General features: G+C 39.6%; 1 protein-coding gene and 1 pseudogene across 20 annotated transcripts in view; one reads left to right on the plus strand and one right to left on the minus strand.

Annotated features, from left to right (window-relative positions):
• DTNB (dystrobrevin beta) overlaps positions 1–21,555 on the minus strand; it is a 185,576-nt gene that overhangs the window by 97,678 nt on the left and 66,343 nt on the right. For all 20 annotated transcript variants that reach the window (XM_074331782.1, XM_074331786.1, XM_074331781.1 and 17 more), the window contains one exon: positions 328–452. In XM_074331782.1, the coding sequence (XP_074187883.1) occupies positions 328–452 (125 nt within the window). The remainder of the gene's footprint in view (positions 1–327; positions 453–21,555) is intronic.
• On the plus strand, positions 968–20,972 carry LOC109435108 (large ribosomal subunit protein eL33; annotated as a pseudogene).

Consider the following 21,555-nt stretch of genomic DNA (forward strand, 5'->3'; position numbering starts at 1 on the left):
ACTGCTGTAGAGAAGAAATCATCACTACCACGGATTTAAGGGAAGAACACACGAACAACAAAAGGCAACCTTGCTGAAACCCAGCAATGTATTACTGTTTCTGTTGGAGACTGCTATGTATTACGTTAGACTTCAGGGCTTACGAGCTAGGTTTCCATGTAGACATTTATGGTGATTTAAAGAGATGAAAGTTTGTAGTCCCCAAAAGTAAAATAAAACCCAGAAGGTTAAGTGTTCATGTTAGGTGATACTTGGTTTTGATCCAAGACAATTTAGCAAGGTGTCCATCTCAGCCTAACCCACATCCACATACAGGTGTATACTTACACTATATTTGCAAGGTCAAGTGGTTTCTCTGGTTGCTCAGGGAAAACAGGATGCGGGGGTTCTCTGGTGGGTACACACCCCAAAGATTTACTAATTGCATGGCTCAGCTTCTTTGCAGGGGATTTCTGTGTCAAAGTAGAAAATAAGGAAATAAAGAATTAAATCTTCAAAGGAATGAAAAAGAATTGCAACAGAACTTGGTAACAAGAGCTGCAGAAAACATATTTTCAAACACAAGTTTCGTTATAATCCACATGAATGGGTCCTGCAGAAAGGAACCTACAGTCGTTCCAACGTCATTTGTGGCCCCCTTCTTTTCTGTGCTTCCTCTCTCACCTCTCATGCAGTCACATTATCAAGTTAATGTTAAGTGCTTTTGAACATCTCTATGTTCCCTTTGCATAAACTCCCTCTTTTGATGCTTCTGGATCATTTTTGGTAAGATGTTATAGTGAATCAGGAGTCAGAAATTTTTGTTGGGCTAAAATACTATAAAGTTAAGATAATGCTGAGAGTTCATGGCTTTGAATGCAAATTAGCTAAGCCACATGACAAAATGTGCATATTAAAAGAATATTCCCAAAATAAACAAGTGGCAGAACATTGGGTGTTAAGGGTCTAGCTGTGTATACAGATCCAGATGAATGCAGTCAAGTACACAGGCAGTCTGTATCAGACCGGGGACTCTAAATTACAATATGCTGAAGGTACGAAAGTAAGTTGGCATACTAGCACATTTCTCTGGAAAGTAGAATAATTACACATCAAACCGATCAAGTCTAAAATTCAATAGTAAATAGGCACCGAAGTAAATACTATGCCACAACTAAGTTATGTAGAACATTCGCAATTTAAAGGAAGCTCTTTCTAGGATGCTGATTTTGTTGTCCATCCAATTCCCTTTAAATAACACAGCTGTCTGAGATTTCCTTGGCAGAATATTAACGGCAGAAAAGATTAAGTATTTTATTGTACTGCTGCTGCAGTGTAGCACTTTAATTGGAAAACAGAGCTTGTTTGCAGCAGTGTATCTCATCAGTACCCTGTCTCCACTTAACTTTTATATGCTGCTGCCATATTATTTTAACACAAAATAAGTGCAAATCTGTCTGCCTTTAAGACTCTATAAGTAACTTAGTTAATACCTTGTTATAATAAAGACTGAATAAAACCAGTTTCTTCAGAAATGTTATATATTGGTTCCAAATCACCTACCACTACCCCCTACAACACATTAAATTCTGGGAAAGTCTAAATGTAATCGAATTTCCCGAAAATCATATGAAGCTGGGGCGGCCAGTTGGCTCAGTTGGTCAGAGAGTGAGCTGTTAGCAATGGGGTTGCCGGTTCGATCCCCACATGAGCCAGTGAGCTGAGCCCTCTACAACTAGATTGAAACGACTACTTGATTTGGAGTTGACGGGTCCTGGAAAAGGAAGGAAGGAAGGAAGGAAGGAAGGAAGGAAGGAAGGAAGGAAGGAAGGAAGGAAGGAAGGAAGGAAGGAAGGGAGGGAGGGTGCTCAGTGGGAATCTGAGCTTTAAAAAGAAAAAAAATCATATGAAGCTAAGCAAAGCAGAAATTCTGAACTTCCCCCAACTTCTCCCCAGTGTCCCGTTGCCCAACAGTTAACTGTAATATGACTCTGCTTCTTCCCCAGCTAATCCACCGCCTACAATGCCCCCAGACATCACGTGAGTCTTCTGCTTAAAAATTTTCAAAGGCTGACAGTCATTTACAGAGTAAGATCTAAATGAAGGCCATCATATTCCATAGCTGCCATATCTGGCTCCCTCCTGGGCCACCTTTCACCTCACCAGCATAAATGACAAGCTGCTCAGGTAACACACCATGTTCTCGTAGCTCTGTATCTTGGCACATGCCGTTCTGAGGTCTCCCTTCCCAGTCTATTTCTTTGTACATCTTCTGCTCCTCTCTGAAGACTGCTTGCAAGTTTCCCTTCCTCTGTGAAGACTTTCCTCACTACAACACACACCAGTGCCCGCCTTTGCAAGCTACCCATTTACCACATACATATTTCCACTGGTACACTTTCCATGCTGTATTGCACTTTTTAATTTACATGCCTATCTGTTAGACTGGTGCTCTTGAAGGGGAGGATCTATATTTTATTCATCTGTGTTTTTCTAGAACCTGTCCTACAACAGAGTATGTTATTTGAACAAATTATTTGCCTAGATGAATTTTCTAGATTGCTTTCTCCTGGGCCAAACCACATACTTTATATTTTGAGTTATGATACAAACAGAAGACAATCGGAGGACATCAGAGAATACCTTAATTCACCTTTACAACTAAACACGGTATCTGTAATCAGTGTATTAACTTCATAGTTTTTTTTGCTATATCTGATAACCACGAGGACCATTAATTCATGAATCTATGTGAGATGGATTATCATATAGACTACTGTAGCTGCATCCTCAGTGACACCAGCCATGAAATCACAGGTCCCATATGTATATTTTATAATAAACATTAAAATAACTACATAACTGTTAAAATAAAAAATGTTTCCCTTGCACCACCTAATATTCTCTAGCAGTATGCTTGCTGTGCCTTTGAAAACAACTGCTGTAAGTCAAGGTGGAAGATTAGATCCAATTTCAGGTCTCAAAATTATAGCTAGAAAGGTAAAAATCAATACATCAGTCAATTCTGAATTAATAATTAGAGTACATCAAAAGAAGCTTCATATGTATGGGAAGGAAAAAAATTAAAAATAAATTAAAATAGGTAAACAAATGATTTCCTTATAGAGATCTCAAAGAGTGGATTATGATACAGACCTGAAGTGAATCGTACTGTGGAGTCAGTTTAGGAGGTTACAAAGCCTGTAAGCAAAAGTTTGAAAACTGCTGTAAATGCCAAGATGGGGACATTGCCTCTTCTGGCTCCTTGGCCCCTGGGACAATGCCAGGGATGTGGTAATCAGTCGCTAAATATTTATGGACGTGAAGGGAGGGCAAAAAGCACTCAAGTCAGGGTACTGGTGTCTCCTACACTTCATTTAGGCTACTATGCCAGATAGGTTGCTTAGGTCACTGTATCTCTCCCCTCACTCAAACTCTAAATCTCCTCCAAACACACTGAAGTGATGCTTTTCAATCTTTGTGCATTTTCAATATGCTCATCTACTTCACCCAATTTCAAAACATTTCCTACCATCTCTTTAAAATATTACAAGTTACAATTTTTTAATAATATATTAGAGAGTATAAAACGTTATGTGTACAGTTTAAAAAATTATAAAACATACCCATCTACCCATGATTCTGCCTGAGAAACAGAACACTGTAGTCACTGAAACCTCGGTGTGGGCCCTTACCTAACAGAACCCACTCCCATCACACCTGCTCCTCTCCTGGTCATCAGTGTCCTGGATTTTGTAAGAATCATTTCCTTGATTTTATTATTTTAGCAATTATGCATAAATACAATTCACTTAATACATGTTTAAAACCTATACAGACTTACATATTTTTTCCTGCAACTTGCTTCTTTCACTCAAAATCATGTTACAATTGATCCATGTTGATGCACATAACTGTAATTACTTAATTTTTCACTGCTTGATTGTATATCATTACTTAATTACATCGTAATTTATAGATCCGCTGCACTGCCGATGAACCTGTGTTGTTCCCATTTTTCCCCTCTCATTCACAAAGCTGCTGTAAACTTTCTTGTGCATGTCTCCTGGTGGCCATGTGTAAGAATTTCCGAAGAGTGGAATTACTGGATCCTAAGTTATGCACAGTTTTACTCGGCACTGCCAACTTGCTTCCACTCAGCTGTGTGAGACTTCCTGACGGTCCACATTCTGGCCAACCCTTCTTGTCAGACATTTTAACATTTGCCAATCTGGTGGGTGACAAATAATACTGTGGTTTTAATTTACAATTCCCTGATTACTAAAAAGATTGAACATCTTTCCTAGGTTTATGGGCCATTTGTGTTTTTTTGACTGTGAAATGCCTTTTCCTATCTTTGGAGTAGTGTTTCGCTGGGTTGTCTTTCTCTTACTTATTTGTAAGAGTTTTTTATATATTTTTTTGTATTTTAACCCTATGGAAGTTATGACTTGCAAACAACTCCTACTTTAAGGTTTGTTTTTCACTCTGTCGTTTCTGAGGATAAGTCATCTTTAAATATAATGTCAGTCCCAATTTAGCAATCATTTCTTTTATATTTTGTGGGGTTTTTTTCTATCTTAAGAAATATTTTCCTCTCTGAGATATTCTCCCACATTGTCTTCTATAGTTTTATAGTGTTTAACCTTTCATATTTAAATTTCAATCTACTAGGCCGGCCCGGTGGCTCAGGCAGTTAGAGCTCCATGCTCCTAACTCCGAAGGCTGCCAGTTCGATTCCCACATGGGCCAGTGGGCTCTCAGCCACAAGGTTGCTGGTTCAATTCCTGGAGTCCCGCAAGGGATAGTGGGCTCTGCCCCCTGCAACTAAGAATGAACACGGCACCTTGAGCTGAGCTGCTCCCGGATGGCTCAGTTGTTGGTTGGAGCGCATCCTCTCAACCACAAGGTTGCCAGTTCAATTCCTCGAGTCCCGCAAGGGATGGTGGGCAGTGCCCCCTGCAACTAAGATTGAACACAGCACCTTGAGCTGAGCTGCCATTGAGCTCCTGGATGGCTCAGTTGGTTGGAGTGCGTCCTCTCAACCACAAGGTTGCTGGTTCGATTCCCGCAAGGGATGGTGGGCTGTGCCCCCTGCAACTAGCAACGGCCACTAGACCTGGAGCTGAGCTGTGCCCTCCACAACTAAGACCGAAAGAACAACAACTTGAAGCTGAACGGCACCCTCCACAACTAAGATTGAAAGGATAACAACTTGACTTGGGAAAAAAAAGTCCTGGAAGTACACAGTGTTCTCCAGTAAAGTCCTGTTCCCCTCCCCCAATAAAATCTATTAAAAAAACCAACAACAACAACAAAATTTCGATCTACTTAGAACTGATTTCTTTGGTAGGTATGAGGAAAGAATCCAATTTTATTCCATATGGATAACCACCTGCCTCAGGATCACTTAATAGTCTACTCTTCTCCTATTAGATATTCTATTGCTACCCTTGTGCCAGCGTCACATGATTTAATTGCTGTAGCTTCCTCTTATCTTTGCAGGACGTACCAGTGCCCCAAACTTACCTTCTTCTTCAGGAGAGTTCTCATTATTTTTGTCTCTTTGCACTTCCACTTAAATTTTAAAAGCAGTTTGTTGTTTACCACAAACAATCCTGCTGGGATTTTGATGGGAACTGATCAAATCTATAAGTAGTTTTGGAGAGAAATGACGTCTCTGTAAACTGAACATTCCTTTCACACATGTGTTCCTCTTTTCATTCATTTAAGCCTTCTTTAATGTCTTTCAATAAAGTTATAAACTCTTATCCATAAAGAATCCATGCATCTCTCTTATTTATTTCTAGTAATTTTATAGGTTTTGTAACCAGCAACCCTGCTTTCCTTTTACTTTCTTTTTTTTTTTCAGTTGTGGTAAAATATACATAACATGACATTTACCATCTTAACCATTTTAACGTGTATAGTGCAATAGTGTTAAGTATATTCATATTGTTGTGTGACTAATATCCAGAATGCAGCATCTTGTAAATCTGAAACTCTCTACCCATTAAACAACTCATTTCCTTCCCGAGTCCCTGTCCACTTTTTGTTTCTATAAAATTTACTACTCTAGATACCTCATATAAGCAGAATCATACAGTATTTGCCTTTTTGTGACTAGCTTCTGTTACTCAGCATCATGTCCTCAAAATTCATCCATGTTGTAGCATACGTCAGAAATTTTCCTTTTCAAGGCTGAATAATATTCCATTGTAAATATAAAACATGATTTGTTTATCCATTCATCTATCAATGGACACTTGGGTTGCTTCCAAGTTTTAGCTATTGTGAATAATGGTGCTATGAACATGGGTGTACAAATATCTCGAGATTCTGTTTTCAACTCTTTTGGAAAAACCCCAGAAGTGGAATTGTTGGATCATGTGATAATTCTATTTCTAATTTTTTGAGGAACCTCCATACTGCTGTCCATAACGGCGGCACCATTTTACATTCCACCAACAGTGCGTCCCAATTTCTCCACATCCTTGTCAACACTTGTTACTTTCTATTTTCTTCCAAAGTTGTCATCTTAACAGGCATGAAGTGGTATCTCATTGTGGTTTGGACTTTCATTTTCCTAATGATTAGTGATGTCAAGTATGTTTTCATATGCTTATTAGCCATTTGTATATCATCTTTAGAGAAATACCTATTCAAGTCCTTTGACCATTTTTTCAGTGGTTTATTTGTTTTTTGTTGTTGTAGTTCTTTATACATTCTAGACATGCACCCTTCATCAGATGTGTGGTATGCAAATATTTTCTCCAATTCCATACTTTGCCGTTTCACTATGTTGATTGTGCCCTTTGATGCAAAGAAGTTTTAAATTTTGATGTAATCCGATTTATCTATTTTTTACTTTTATGGTCGCTGGCCTGTTTTAATTCTAATGATTTATGTGGAGAGTCTTTCAGATATCCTAAATTTACAGTCATTGTCATGCAATGACAATTTTGTTTCTTTTCAATAAAAACACCTTTTTTTCCCCCTTGTTTACTATGTTGATTAGGACTGACAATAAAATGTGAAATAGATGTGGTGATAGCAAGCATCAATATTAAAACATAGTTTTCAGTATATGTTATATATAAGACATTTCACCAGTAAATATAATGCTTTAACAAATATCCTATATTATGCTAAGGAAGTTCCTTCAACTCCCAGAATTCCAAGGTTTGGTGGGGGTTTTTTGTTTGTTTTGCGTGTGTGTGTGTGTGTGTGTGTGTGTGTGTTTAAATGATCAATAATGATTGCTGGATATTGGGTTATATTAAATGTTTTATATGAGTCTGTTGAGATGATATGGATTTAATCCGTCCATCTATAAATATGGTTAAATTATAATAATCTTGAATTGCTGGAATAAAACCAGTGTGGTCATGATGTATTATCTTTTGTTTACATTGCTGGATTCAGTTTCATAATATTTTGTTTAGTTTTTCATTTATATTCATGAGAATGGCTTGTAATTTTCCTTTCTTGCTGTCCTTGTAAGGTTTTGGTACCAAGGTTATTCTAGCCTCAAAAGTGAAATTGAAATGCTTATTATTTTTTCTAAAAGCTGGGAAATTTTACATAGTATTGGAATTTGACTTTCTTTGAATGTTTGCTGAAACTCATGTAAAGTCATTCAGGTATGGTTACTTCCTTTGTGTAAAGATTATAAGTTACTAATTCAAATTCTTTAATGATTATACTACTAATTGGATTTTTTATTCCATCTTAAACCAGTTTTGGTAAGCAAGGTTGTTTTAAGAATCTGTTTGTTTAAATTAAGCTTTCAATAACCAATGTATTGGCTGTTTTCTTATCTTTTTGTTATTAATTCCTAACTCAAATGAACTATAGTCAGAGAATATGGTCTATATGATACTAATTCTCTTTGGAGGCTTTCTTTATGTGGTCAATTTTTGTATGTTTGAAAAGAATGCAATCATTAATTGTTGAATACAAATCTTTACAGTCTTTGTTTTTTGTCTAATAATTCTAACAACTGTTGAGAGAAGTGTGATAAAATTACCCATTTTAATAATGTATTTTCAATTTACTATTGTGCCCTTAATTTTTATTTATATATTTTACAGCAACATTATTAAAGGTGTATCTGTGTATAATTGTTAATATCACCTTTTTGTCTTTGGTAAACTTCTGGTTAAAATTTTTTTTGTGATAAAATATACATAACATAAAATATATCATTTTACCCTCTCTGGTAAAGATTTTTGCACTGAAATCTATTTTCTGAGATTAATATAGTTTCACCAAATTTATTTTGGTTAGTACTTTGCAAGGTATGTCTTTTTTTATCCCCAACTTTCAACTCTTCTGTTTTTTTGTTTGTTTATTAGTTTGTTTTGTTTTTTTGCTGTCTCTTATGAACAGTATAGAACCCAATTTTTAAAAAATACCCATCTGACAACTGTTGTTTTTTTCCCTGGAAAATTTAATTTACTGATTAGTAATATATTATTTATTTTTATAGCTTATTATATCATTATTTGTTTTAGTGTTTCCTTTTTTCTTTTATGTTTGTCTTTTCTTATCTGCTTTTTAGGTTTTGTTTTTTCTCCTTTTATGTTGTTTTCCCTTTTTGGCAATTATACTCTTTGAGTCGACTCTTCTAGTGGTTTCTTTTTTTTTTTCCTGAAATGGAAGTAATGTTTACTAAGAAATTAGTGTCAGGCACATGATAGGTGCTTTGCACACATACATAGGCTCATTTAACCCTCCAGTCTTATGAATTAGATGTTAACAGACTCAATTTTATAGATGTGAAAACTAAAGCTCATATATTACTAACTAGGGCTGTCTTACTCTGTTCCTGGTACAACATAGCCCTTCAACAGGTAAAATTACTCAGAGAAAGAACATACATACTGGGGCAGTGAGACATTTTTGCAAGGAGTCAGTGAAAAACAGACTGGGGATGCCAAGTACCACACGAAGGTCATGAAGGGGAAGCCGGGTGGCGACACAGTTTCCAGTGGAGGGCAGACTCCAAGGCAGGGAGCACGAGGGGACTTGCGCTGCAACCACTGCACTGTGTGTCCCTGTGCTGGAGCCAAAACTGTTTTCCTCAGGTCACTGTGGACCAGGCACTAAGACACTCTGAAAAATACCTTTCTTTTGGACTCGGATGACTGTATTTTCAATCAGCCTTGAGCTAATTCCTTGAACAGCACAGCCTTCAGCTCAGGGTACCTGCTGACAGGCCCTGACATTGGCAGCACAACAGTCTAATGGAAAAAGCTCAGGACTGGTGCCTCGCAGGCCATTCCTGTCATATTCACTTCAAATTATTCTGAGTACATCACCCTGAGCATCAAGCTACCAACTGAGCAGATACAAGCAGAAACATAAGCCTATTAAATCCCCGGATAAGTCAGGAATCTCCTCTATTTTAACATGAACACTCACCACCCGTAGTCAGCATCTCTGCTCTCATCGTGCAACTTAAAATCCTATCATTCTAATCATGTCTCAACTACATGCATGTCAAAGTGGATCAGCACTTTAGCCGCATCTTATTTTAAGCCTACCAATTAGTCATTATTATTTTACACAACATGGTTATTTACATTTACCCACATTTACCAACTGCACCGTGTACCATTTCTTCTTATATCCCATTTCTTCCTCACTTCTTCAATTATTTTCCCCCCACAGTATATCCTTTACTAGTTCCTTCAACAATGGTCTATTGGTGACAAACCCACTGTGACCTTTTCTGAAAATATATCTTTATTTCTTCTTTGCTCTTGAATAGATCAGCGAGGTACAGAATTCTAGGTTGATCTTTTCATTCCACAAATCCATTAATTGCCTTTCACATGTTCCATTTCCCTATATCTGTGTTTAATATTCGGTATCCTGGTTAATTTCTTCAGCTCTATTTTCCATTCCCTAATTTTTGCTGTAGCTGTCTCTAATTTGCTGTTTAACCCCTCCATTGAGCTTAACCTTAATATTTTTTTATTCCTAAAAGTTCAGTTTGGTCCTTTCTCCATATTGGATTGTTCCTTTTAAAAATGTCACTCTTCCTAAATTTATTTCTAGTCAATATTGCACTGGAGGTTCTAGCCAGCATAATAAGACCAAAAGAAAAAATAAAGTATGATTAATGCTTAAAAGCTTAAGGAGTGGGAGGGCGAAAAGAAAGTTATCACTATTTGCAGGTGACATAATTTACAGAAATTAAGCAAGATGACTAGATAGTGGATTAAAATACAAAACCACTTTGTGTTTCCATATACCAGCAAAAAACTGTTCAGACACATAATTCAAAAGAGAAACCATTTGTACAACTGTACACATTTGCCAAAACTCATGGAATTGTACACTTAAAGTTGGATGCATTTTATTGCATGTAAATTATTATATCTCACCAAAAAAATGTAGGAAAAAAGGCACCATTTGCAGCAGCAACAACAAATGTAAAGTACACAAGAATTAATCTAACATACATAAGACCTTTCTGGGGAAAACCCATAAAGCTTTCCTGAAAGACTTGGCGGAATCAGGAAAAGAGGCAATAGCTGAGCTGAACCTTCGAGGCTATAGAGAAATTGGCAGGGGAAAGTTGGGAGGGTGGGGAGGAGAGGAGATAAAAGCAGCTTGAACAACAGATTCAAAGACATATAGGTAAGAAAATAGGGTGGAAGAAGCAACTACAAATAGTTCACTTCTGTCACAGTGCTGCCTGTGAGCAAAAGATATAAATAAAAGTCCCAGACCAAAGACATAACTGTAAAAGCTTTCAAAACATTATCCATCAGATTAAACTTCAGTGTGCTATACATCATCTCTGGTTTAGAAATTGCTCCTAGCATACACTGAGCAGCTAGATCTCTGGGTCAAATGAAGGAACAGACTGCATGGCAGGATAGCATGAGGAAGGAAAAGTGTGACCAATACTTCAGGCACTGGCAAACAAAGGGTCTAATTAGCTACAACAAAAAGCAGAGCCTAGGAGCACTAGGAAGTAGATTCCCAGGCAGCCAGAGTCTCTGGAAAGGCTGGAAGTTAGAGAGGGCATGAGCGCTGGGAGCCACGAAGACTGGCCATGTGCTTCTTTGTACAGCAGCACTAGGCGGGGCCTGGAACATAACAGGCACTAGACATGTTTACCGAAGAAATACCAGGGCAGAAAGCTCTCTGCCTGGTGTAGACGGACCACTGTATGACTCCCCCCTGGGCACACAGGAACTCCAAAGCCTGTTACAAATACTGCCATGGTCAAGGCAGGAACAGAGCCAGCAGTCAATCAACTTCATACGTGATTCGGGTACACCAGTCAGGAACCAGAGACGGCCATCACTATTCTTCTAGCACTGCTCCGCAACAGCGTTTTCTAAACTTGTCCGAAGATTAAAAGAATTCCTGCAGTACTTGTTTAAAAAACAAAACAAAGCAGATTCCTCTGCCTCAGCCCAAACCTATTAAATTAAAATTCCCAGGAGAAGAGGCTTGGTACTTTATATATTTAAGAAGCAGCCCATATGATTCTTTTCCGGCAATTTTTAGAAGCACTGCTCTAGAAGTTGTTCCCAACACAGAGGTTAAAAAAAAAAAGAGGTATAACAACTAGAAAATGACCAAGTTGTGTCCTATAGACAATACAGCTATCTACTTAGAAGTCCAGGAAATTTGACTGAAAAATTATTAGAACAGTGTATTGACAGAAAAGCCAGTGAGACTTCCAGAAGGAAACATCCATTAAGACCACTGAATGTAAGAGTCTTAACCTAGACAAAAAGCCTAGGCTGGAATTAAAATTTGTAGAAATTTATCACTGTCCAGGGGGTCAGCGAAAACCTGGAACTGTGTGAAAACATTCAGAGAGAGGGCATTGCAAGAGAAGAGCTCAGGAGAGCCGGGGAACATAACATCTGGTCTATCGTAGGTAAGCAAAAAGTTTAGTGAATAAACAACATATGAACGTATCATAAGTGGGCATTGTGTAGTCACTAAATGGAGATAAAATGCAATGAATATACAATATACATGTATTCAACTTATTTAGAGCAACAATTCTACCCTCAACAAGTTCTATAGATGTCAGAAAGTACTAGATAAAAAGTCAATAATCACTGATGTATTTAAGTTAATGTAGGAATGGACAAGCAAGTCACACTGCTGGGTCACAGAAAACCCAAATCCTCCCACACATGGAGGAGGACACACATTCTCCAGTTCAGCTCTGGTGGCCACCTGTAAGCATCAGAAAAGATCTAAAGCTGGAGAGAGGGCTGTGGCTGAGTGACGACTGCTAGAGGAAATTGCTCATTTGAAGAACTGCTTGGTTTGGGTGAAGTCATACATTTCTCTGCAATGGAAAACCTTCCTGTCATCTCTCTGCTCTAAGAATAATCAGGCTAGAGTGGAAAAAGATGCCTTATTGTTTCATAAACTGTACACCACTACTGTCTTTGGTAAGCGTCCATCTTTTTAAACAGCTGGTCCATTTCAAATGGTCTGCCTTCAAACTCAGCACTTTTGCAGCTGTAAATGGGTGTAAGAATCATTAATGCACGCAAATACCACGGTCAAACGGGGGCAACATTCAGATGCTAAAAGGAGCAATATTGAAAACATCCCAGCCAACCACTGAAAATGCTGATGCATGCTGTCAGGACACCCCTAGCCTGGCCCGTCTAGCTCTCGGATGGCCCTGGTAAGTCCATAACTTCAGAGGGAAGGCTCTGGTCAGTGAAGCAGTCAGGTTAGCTCGGGGTCAGGAGAACTTCAGGGCACTTCTCCCCAGGCCTTCACACCACCACCAATAGGAGTAAAGAGAAGAACCCAGAGCTTTGTGTGCTCCTGGCAAGACCCTCTCCCAACTAACCCTCACGGCGGCGGCACCGGGATCTGCCTTGGACACAATCTGGAGCCAATTCCAGCACAACTTTTATCAGAAGTTTTGCTTGTTTCGTAGGAAATCCCAGACTCCCGCTGGTGGATTCTCATCCCCAGAAGGCTCTGTACATCCCCTCACATGACTCCATCTCTCACTAGTCCTCAACTCTCAAAACCCTTCTACTTCTTCATGGTACACCATCAGCAAAATCCCTTCTCTACCTGAGACCGTTTTCTCTGAGTGTTGCTTTCACCTTGCATTGGCTTTCCCTGAAGGCTGGGCTTTCCCTGAAGCCATTCAAGTGGCAGCTGCTTTCTCTCTCACACCCCTCAAACCTCTGGGTCTCCAGGTGGGGGAGAGGTCCTCCTAGAACCTCACTGCCACTTTCAGATCCTTTTCCCTTTCCCTTAAAACCCCAGTTTTGAGTGACGTGTCATCAGACCCAAACCCTAAACATCCCTTCACAGCGGAGCCCAGTATCACTGCCACAGTCCTTACTGATTTCAACATCCACATAGTTGACCTTTTCAATACACACGCTGCAGTGGTTTGAATGGTGCCCCCTTCCAAATATGTCCACATCCTAATCTCTGGAACCTAAGACTATTACCCTATAGGGCAAGAGAGTGAATATTACCTTCAATGGCAAAATATGTAAGTTAAGGATCTTAAGGGGAAAAATTCATCCTGGATTTTCTAAGTGGGCCCAAAACACAATCACATATATCCTTAGAAGACAGACACACAGAGGAGAAGAGAAAGAGGCAGTGTGACCAAGGAGGCAGAGATTGGCGTGACACAAGTCAAGGAATGCCAACAGCCACTAGAAGCTGGGAAAGGCCGAGAATGGTGTGATGGTTAATTTGATGTGTCAATTCTGGGCTACAGGGTACCCAGATATTTGGTTAAACATTATTTTGAGTGTCCCTACGAGGATGTTTTTGGATGAGATTAATATAAATTGGTAGACTGAGAAATACAGATTTCTTTCCTTAACATGGCTGGACCTCATCCAATCAGTTGAAAGCCTGAATAGAACAAAAAAGGCTGACCCTCCCCTGTGTAACAGAGAATTCCTCCTGCCTGACTGCCTTTGAACTGGGGCTTTGGCTTTTTCCTACCTCGGCCTTGAATTGATACAGTGTCTTCCTGGGTCTCAAGCCTGCTGGTCTTGAGACCAAAACTACTGGTCTAAAGGCCTCAGACTTGGCCTAGTATGATCCATCAGCTCCCCTGGGTCTCTAGCTTGCCCACTCCAGCTGCAGCCCTTGAGATCTGACAGCCTCCATAATCACGTGAGCCAACTCCTTATAATAAATGTCTTCATAGCTATGTATCTCCTCTGGGTTCTATTTCTCTGGAGAAACTGATGAATACAAATAGATATGACCCTAAAGCCTCCAAAGGGAACATGGCCCTGCTGACATCTTGATTTCAAACTTGTGGTATCCAGAACGATGAGAAAATAAATTTGTTTTAAGCCATCCAGTTTGTGGTCATTTCTTATGGGCCACCTAGGAACTTACACACCCGGTCACCCTGACCTCCCTCCTTCAACAATCCTTCCCCCACTCTACACTGGCCACCAGTTTCACAGTCACATCCTAGAACATTTTATTGCCAATCAATGTACATCATCTAAAGCAGGGGTGACCAAACTTTTTTCAATGTTTTTCACCAAGGGCCATATGCGGTAAAACACACAAACAGCCGGGCCACTCATCGAGGTGAAGTACGTATTGCCTCACCTGGTTTATTTAAGTAAACTAAATATGGAATTTGCTGCAGGCCAATTAAAAATGGATTGAGGGCCACAGTTGGCCCGTGGGCCGCAGTTTGGACACCCCTGATCTAAAGGCTCAATTTAGAGCACCCCACTCTCCTACCAATTTCTTTCTTTCTAGCTCACTCATTCTAGTACCTGCCTTCAACAGTACTTCAACCCCAGCGGGACCTACACTCCTCTGAGCCTACCACCTTCAGTTACCCCTTATCTCCTTCATGGCCTCATCTCTCTCTTTAAACAACCTACATTCCATGGTTGTTTATGATCATGAGGTGTGATCATAAAATACAGTGAATGTTTAAATAAAAAAATTATTACAGTAAAAGACACATTGCCATTTACCCCTCTCAAAATATCCCCCTCGCTTTGAACACGCTTATCCCATCATTCCTGCCACTTTCTGAAGCAGTTCTGGAAGTTCTCTTTCGTGAGTGTCTTTAGTTGTGCTGTGGTGGCTGCCTCGATGTCCTGAATCGATTCAAAACGTTTTCCTTTCATGGTCATTCTGACTTTTGGGAAGAGACAGCATTCGCATGGTGCCAGATCCGTTGAATAAGGTGGATGAGGACACACTATAACGTTTGTATTTGACAGAAACTGCTGCACCAGAAGCGATGTGTGACATGCAGCCTTTCCATTGTGATCACAAAATACAGTGAATGCTGCTGCCAAGTGCCTTCCAACGGAAAGGCAGGAATTTTCAATACGGGAAGTGGCAGATCGAACCTTAGTAACAGTGTGTGACAAGTTTCAACTTGTTTGGTACAGTCAGTTGGGTGTGAGCTACGGTTGAGAGACGGTGTGTTTTAAAGTGTGCGGTAAATCATCCTCCATTATGACAACACTCCGTGTCACACATCACTTCTGGTATATGGCAATTTCTGTCAAAAACATTATGGTGTGTCCTCATCCACCTTAGTCACCGGGTCTGGCACCGTGTCACTGCTCGCTCTTCCCCAAAGTCAAAATTACTCAGGACATTGAGGCAGCCACGACAATGTAACTAAAAAATTGGACTCACAAAATTTAAAATGTTTAAGATGGTAAATTTTCACGAAATTGGACTTCCAGAATTGCTTCAGAAAGTGGCAAGAACGACAGATAAGTACGTTCGAAGTGAGGCGGAGTATTTGAGGGAGATGAATGGCAATGCCTCTGTTACTGTAATAAATTTTTTTACTTAAACATTCTCCGTATTGTTTGATCACACATCATATATTCATTTCTTTGCATTTTACATTCCCACCAGCAGTGTATTCGGATTCCTGTTTCTTTACATGCTCACCAGCACTTGTCATTATCAGTCTTTTTAAATTTTAGTTATCCTTGTGGGTATAAAGTAGCATCTCATTGTGGTTTTGATTACACATTTCCTGAATGACTATGTCGAGTATCCTCACGTGCTTATTGGCCATTTGTATACCTCCTTTGGAGAAATGTCTGTTCAGATACTTTGCCCATTTTCTCCCAAAGCTAATTTAACTTTTTCTTTTACTATAGTAAAAAATATGTGACATAAAATTTACCATCTTAAACATTTTTAAATGTACAATTCAGTAGTGTGACGTATACTCACACTGTTGTAAGACACATGTCCTGAACTTTTTCATCTTGCAAATCTGAAACTCTATACCAATTAAACTACACCCCTTCTTTTTTCCCACATACGAGCTCCTAGTAACCACCATTCTACTTTCCCTTTGCCTATGTTTAAATTGAGTTATTTGGTGGGGGTTTTTTTTGTTGTTTTTTGGGGTTTTTTTGTTTGTTTGCTAAATTGTAAGAGTTGTTTATAATTCTGGACATATCATTTGCAAATATTTTCTCCTTTTCAGTTGACTGTCTTTTTTACTTTCTTGATGGTATCTTTTGAAGCACCCAAGTTTTTAATTTTGATGAAGTCCAATTTATCTGTTTTTCTTTTGTTGCTTGTGCTTTTAGTATCATATCTAAGAAGGTGCTGTATACCCCAAGGTCACAAAGATGTATACATGTGTTTTGTTCTAAGAGTTTTCTGACAAAAAAATAAGTCAACAATCTTAATTGGTCAAGGTCCATAATGTAATTTACTCTGACTCCTTAAAGGAAATGGTTTCATATCACTAATGCCCAAACAACTACACTGGACATATATAAGATGCCCATTAACATTTATGAAGAGGAAGAAGATGAAGGAGAAGGACAAGAAGAAGAAGAAAAGAAATAGTATTAACAGAGATTGTTAAACAAATTCTACTTTCTCATTTATAAAGTAACTGTTCAGAGGTGGAGCCTGCCATCTGCTGGGAAGAAAGGTGAAATTTTCATAGCATCAACTGCGTTATATAACTACCTCTAATGATACACTCGACCAACAAACTGCATCTGTGTGTTTCATATAAATAAACACATACCCACACACACTTCCTGCCAGAGAGTAACCAAGTGGGTATTGGTCAAAGTTCTCTTGGTAAAGTGAAGACCAAGATAAGTAGAGATCTGAATGTAAGACACTGGTGTCAGAAAGAGCGGGTAGGCTTATTTACTCCAGCCTCTTTGTAGTCTATGAAGAAGGGCTAAGAGTTATATATTTTACCATAATTAACAGAAAGGAAGGAAGGGAAACGGGATTAATTGGGCCACCAGGACGCTCTCTGCCCTCACGCACTCCCCTCCCAATCAGACTGGTTTGGTTTAGAGAAGGAATGCACATGCCTGGCTCAGCTTCTTCCCCTCCCTGATTTCCTAGGATCTGCAAACTCCACAGAGCACCTATGCCCCCTGCTTCCAGAGCCACAAGCTTCAAGGCTCTACTCCCTGCTGGAAAGGCCCACACTGGGTGGAGGTATATTCAATTCAGGGGTTACTAGCAAGTCCATTTTTTCCTCACAATCAAAACCACTGTCTCAAACAGACTGCCATCTTCCTAACTCCCGGCTACAATCCTGGGGGGGAAAAGTGAAGTAGGATCAATTGGGTTTCCTAAAATCCCAGTAAGAACTACTATTAGAAAAAGCTGTTAGCAATAGATATTCATTGACAGAGTTGTCTATACTTGCTGTCTCCATCTCTCTGTTCTTTCCCTCTTGAACCTACTGTATCAGGTTTTTGTCCCCACCACTGTTTTCATCACGATGATCCTCACATTGTCAAAGGGTCAGTTCTTACACAGGGTCTTCTTACGTGAGCATCAGCAGCATTGGACACAGTCAATCGCTTCTTCCTCCTCAAAATACTCTCTTCACTGTTTTCCACACACCACACTCTCTTGGTTTTCACCCCTCACAGATTGCAGGCTCTTCTCCCAGGTAACTCAGTGTAACTCCAAGGGTCAGTTCTTTTCTGCTTTCTTCTCTGTTTTCACTCACTCACTTAGTGGTATTGTCCAGTCTCGTGGCTTTAAATATCACCTATATGCCAATAACTCCCGAATTGATATTTCTATCTCAGACATCTCTCTTGAAGTCTAGACTCATATACAATGGCCTACTCAACAGCTCCATGTGAACATTTAATAAGCAACTTAATTTCAACATCTCCAAAACTGAGCCTTTGATCTAACATCTAAATATGCTCCATTCACAACCTTCCCCATCTCAGCTGATGACAGTTCCATCCTTCTCATCGCTTAGGACAAAATCTTAAGAGCTTCTCTTGACTCCTTTCCTCTCACAAGCCACACTCACCCCATTAGGCTGATTTATAACATATATCTTAATTCAACCCTTTTTACTATCTCTACTGCTACCATCCTATCTTGTTTTAATTTATTGCAATCATTTCCCCTAAATGGTCTCTTTACTTCTATTTTTTCCTTCCAGTTTACTCTTTACATGGCATCCAGACTGATCATTTAAAAATATAAATCAAGTCATGTTATTCTTCTACTGAAAATCCTATAAAGACTCATTTCATTCCGAGGAAAAGCCAGAGTCCTCACAATGGCCAACAGGCTGTCATTTAACTCTGTGACTTCCTCTCCTACACTGCTCCCCTGCTCATTCCGCTCTGGCTTCTCTGCTGTTCCCTGAATTCATGGGCACACTGCTGCCCTCGGGCCTTCACATCAAACATTCCTGCTCTTGTCCAGACATCTGCCCTGCCAGAAGACACCTAAAACTTAACTCAAATTTCACTTTCTCAACAAGACCTATGTGACTCTCCCAGCCCTACTCCTGACTCCTCTTTCTGAGTTCTTCCTCACATGAGAGTCCAGTGTAAATTGACAGGGAGGCTCTGATCCATCCATTCAGTTACCCAGCCTCCTGTCATCTAAGCGCTTTCTCCTTTGTTAGTTGCTTTGGAGACATTTCCATTTGGCCAATGTGTACTGGGAATGGGAAGGGTTAAGAGAGAGAAGATGGAGAAGGCACACCTGTTTTCAACTACCTTGACCCAGAAGTAACATAGATCACTTCCAAACAAATGCCATCGGTGACAATTAATCATTTGGTTCCATCTGGCTGCAAGGAGGATGGGCTATATAATCTAGTTCCACATCCAGGAAGAAAAGGAAAAACTGAATATTGGTGAGTACCTCTAATCATTAAACATCTTTTTGCTCCCTTTTCCTATACATAAACCCACTCAAACCCTCCTGCCCACCAAAGGAAAACCTGAAGTCCCATTCCGTCAGTGCATCTAATTACAAGTCCAAGGTCTCTGGGTATGGCACCGTCTTCTCCATCAAGACCACATGCAGCTCCTTATGATGCAATCTATGAACTAAAAAGGCAACTCACCTGCACCTTCCCTCCCCAGCCCCAACATACAATGGTGGAACAGGATCAGGAGGTTCTTCCTTATCCAATAGGTTGGCCAAGCAGGTACTGCATGCCCTCCTCAGGGGCCGTGCAAGCTTCACAACCCATCTCCTGCCAGAGCAAGTTCTGGGTCTTTAAAAAGTGGCTATTTGGCTCAAATAGTCAATGGCTTGTTCAGTTCAGGCTCATGGTTCTTGCCTACATAATTCCCCCCACAACTTAGTAGACTTCTGATATACCAGGGGTGCCAAAAAATGTATACACATTTTAAGAGATGTTATCGATGCTCAAGCAGTAGTTCGCTGTAACCAGAAGTGTCTGGACACTGACGGTAACCACTTTGAGCACCTCTTGTAATTACAGAAGTCAAATGTCGCTTGTACTCATCTTTTGTTATTGGTACATATTGAGTATTACAATTAATAGTTTCTTCCTTTCTTAGAATGTGTACGCATGTTTTGGCACCCTCTGTATTTGTTCCCAGTCAACTCCATGTGCCAGTAATGACACACAAAGTTCTTCCCTAGACATAATTCTCAAGCCTGACTTATGTCTTTGCCTCCATGCTGCTTGCTTTTAACTTTAGCTGCAATAGAATCACCGGGGGGAACTTTTAAAAACTGAGAAATTGTAGTCTAGATGTGCGTCCAGCAAGCACAGGAAACACCGACCCTGGTGAGCCCCAGCAGTCTCTCAGACCCCTTAAAATTTAAGCTCCACAGGGCAGGACGCTTTGTATGGTTTGTTCATAGATGTATCCCTCACGCCCATTAACAGTGTCGGACACAAAGTAGTTGCTCAAAAACAAATGTCTCCTGAATGAATAATGAATGAACAGAATGAATCCCGCATACGATACCATATGGCCTTTTTTTTGTAATAAAGGCAAATGAATGAATTGATGACTGGAAGAATAATGAATTACACTGCACAGATACTTAGATTAAACATTAAACAGCACCTTTTGGAAAAATCAAAATAAACTTCTAAGTACCAACACTCCATATAAAGCTACAACGCAAATTCATATATGAGCTGGTTAAATACACACTAAATTCATCTACTGTGAACACAAAGAAACATTTATTCAAAATATTAGCACAGACCCGTGGACAATCTTCAAAGGACTTACTATTAAACTGATCACACACCTTTTTGCTAGGTGGAAACTACCCACATCAGTCTCAAAATTCCCCACATCTTGCTTTTTCTGCCATCTTGGGGCCGGTGGAGGCCTGCTGGGAACAGGCTTTCTAAAACGACAAATTTGTCTGGAAGGCTGTGGGCCACAGCCATTTTTGCTGGCTATAAGCAGGGTCTCTGGAACCAGAGAGAGCACGCAGCTCTTCTTAAAATTGAAGGTGTTTATGCTCGAGATGAAACTGAATTCTGTCTAGGCAAGAGCTGTGCTGATGTGTACACAGCCAAGAACAACACAGCGACTCCTGGTGGCAAAACGAACAAAACCAGAGTCATCTGGGGAAAGGGAACTCGTTCTCACGGAAACAGTGGTGAGGTTTGTGCCAAATTCTGAAGCAGCCTTCCTGTTACGGCCACAGGACACAGAATCCATGTAATGCTGCACCACTCGAGGATTTAAACTAACTGAAGAATAAATAAAGTGGATTTGTTCTCTTGTAAAAAAACAAACAAAAAAACCCCCAACTCACCCACATCTTTCTCAAACAGCAAGGAGACTGCACATACAAAGTCCTAATCTTGAAAACAAGTCACACACACACACACACACACACACACACACACACTCTACTAAAAGACCTTACCAGTATACATCTACCATATAATGCATACAATCATCAAAGTTCAGAACTGATACATTTGTGACACCCACTTCAAAATTATGCATGCTGATCACACTTGGATTTTCTTCAAACCTTAGGTCATTATAATAAAAATGAATGAAATAGAAAAAGCTGAAATAAAAATAACAACAAATGGAGCCAACACTCACGTCACAAGAGTGTTGTGAGGATGAAATTGAAATATAAGAATTCACTTGTGATTTCCGTACTTTCCGTTATGTATGTTATAGCTCAACGAAAAAATTCAAGAGAGGGTATGAAAAACTGCTTTGTAAGTCATAAAGCAATATTCAAACAGTCACTTATCTTTAAATAAATGTAAAATTCCCATTTCTAAAATGGTTATAAATTAGTTAAATG

The sequence above is a fragment of the Rhinolophus sinicus genome, linkage group LG05 (assembly GCF_036562045.2).
Source record: "Rhinolophus sinicus isolate RSC01 linkage group LG05, ASM3656204v1, whole genome shotgun sequence".
NCBI classification, from domain to species: domain Eukaryota; kingdom Metazoa; phylum Chordata; class Mammalia; order Chiroptera; family Rhinolophidae; genus Rhinolophus; species Rhinolophus sinicus.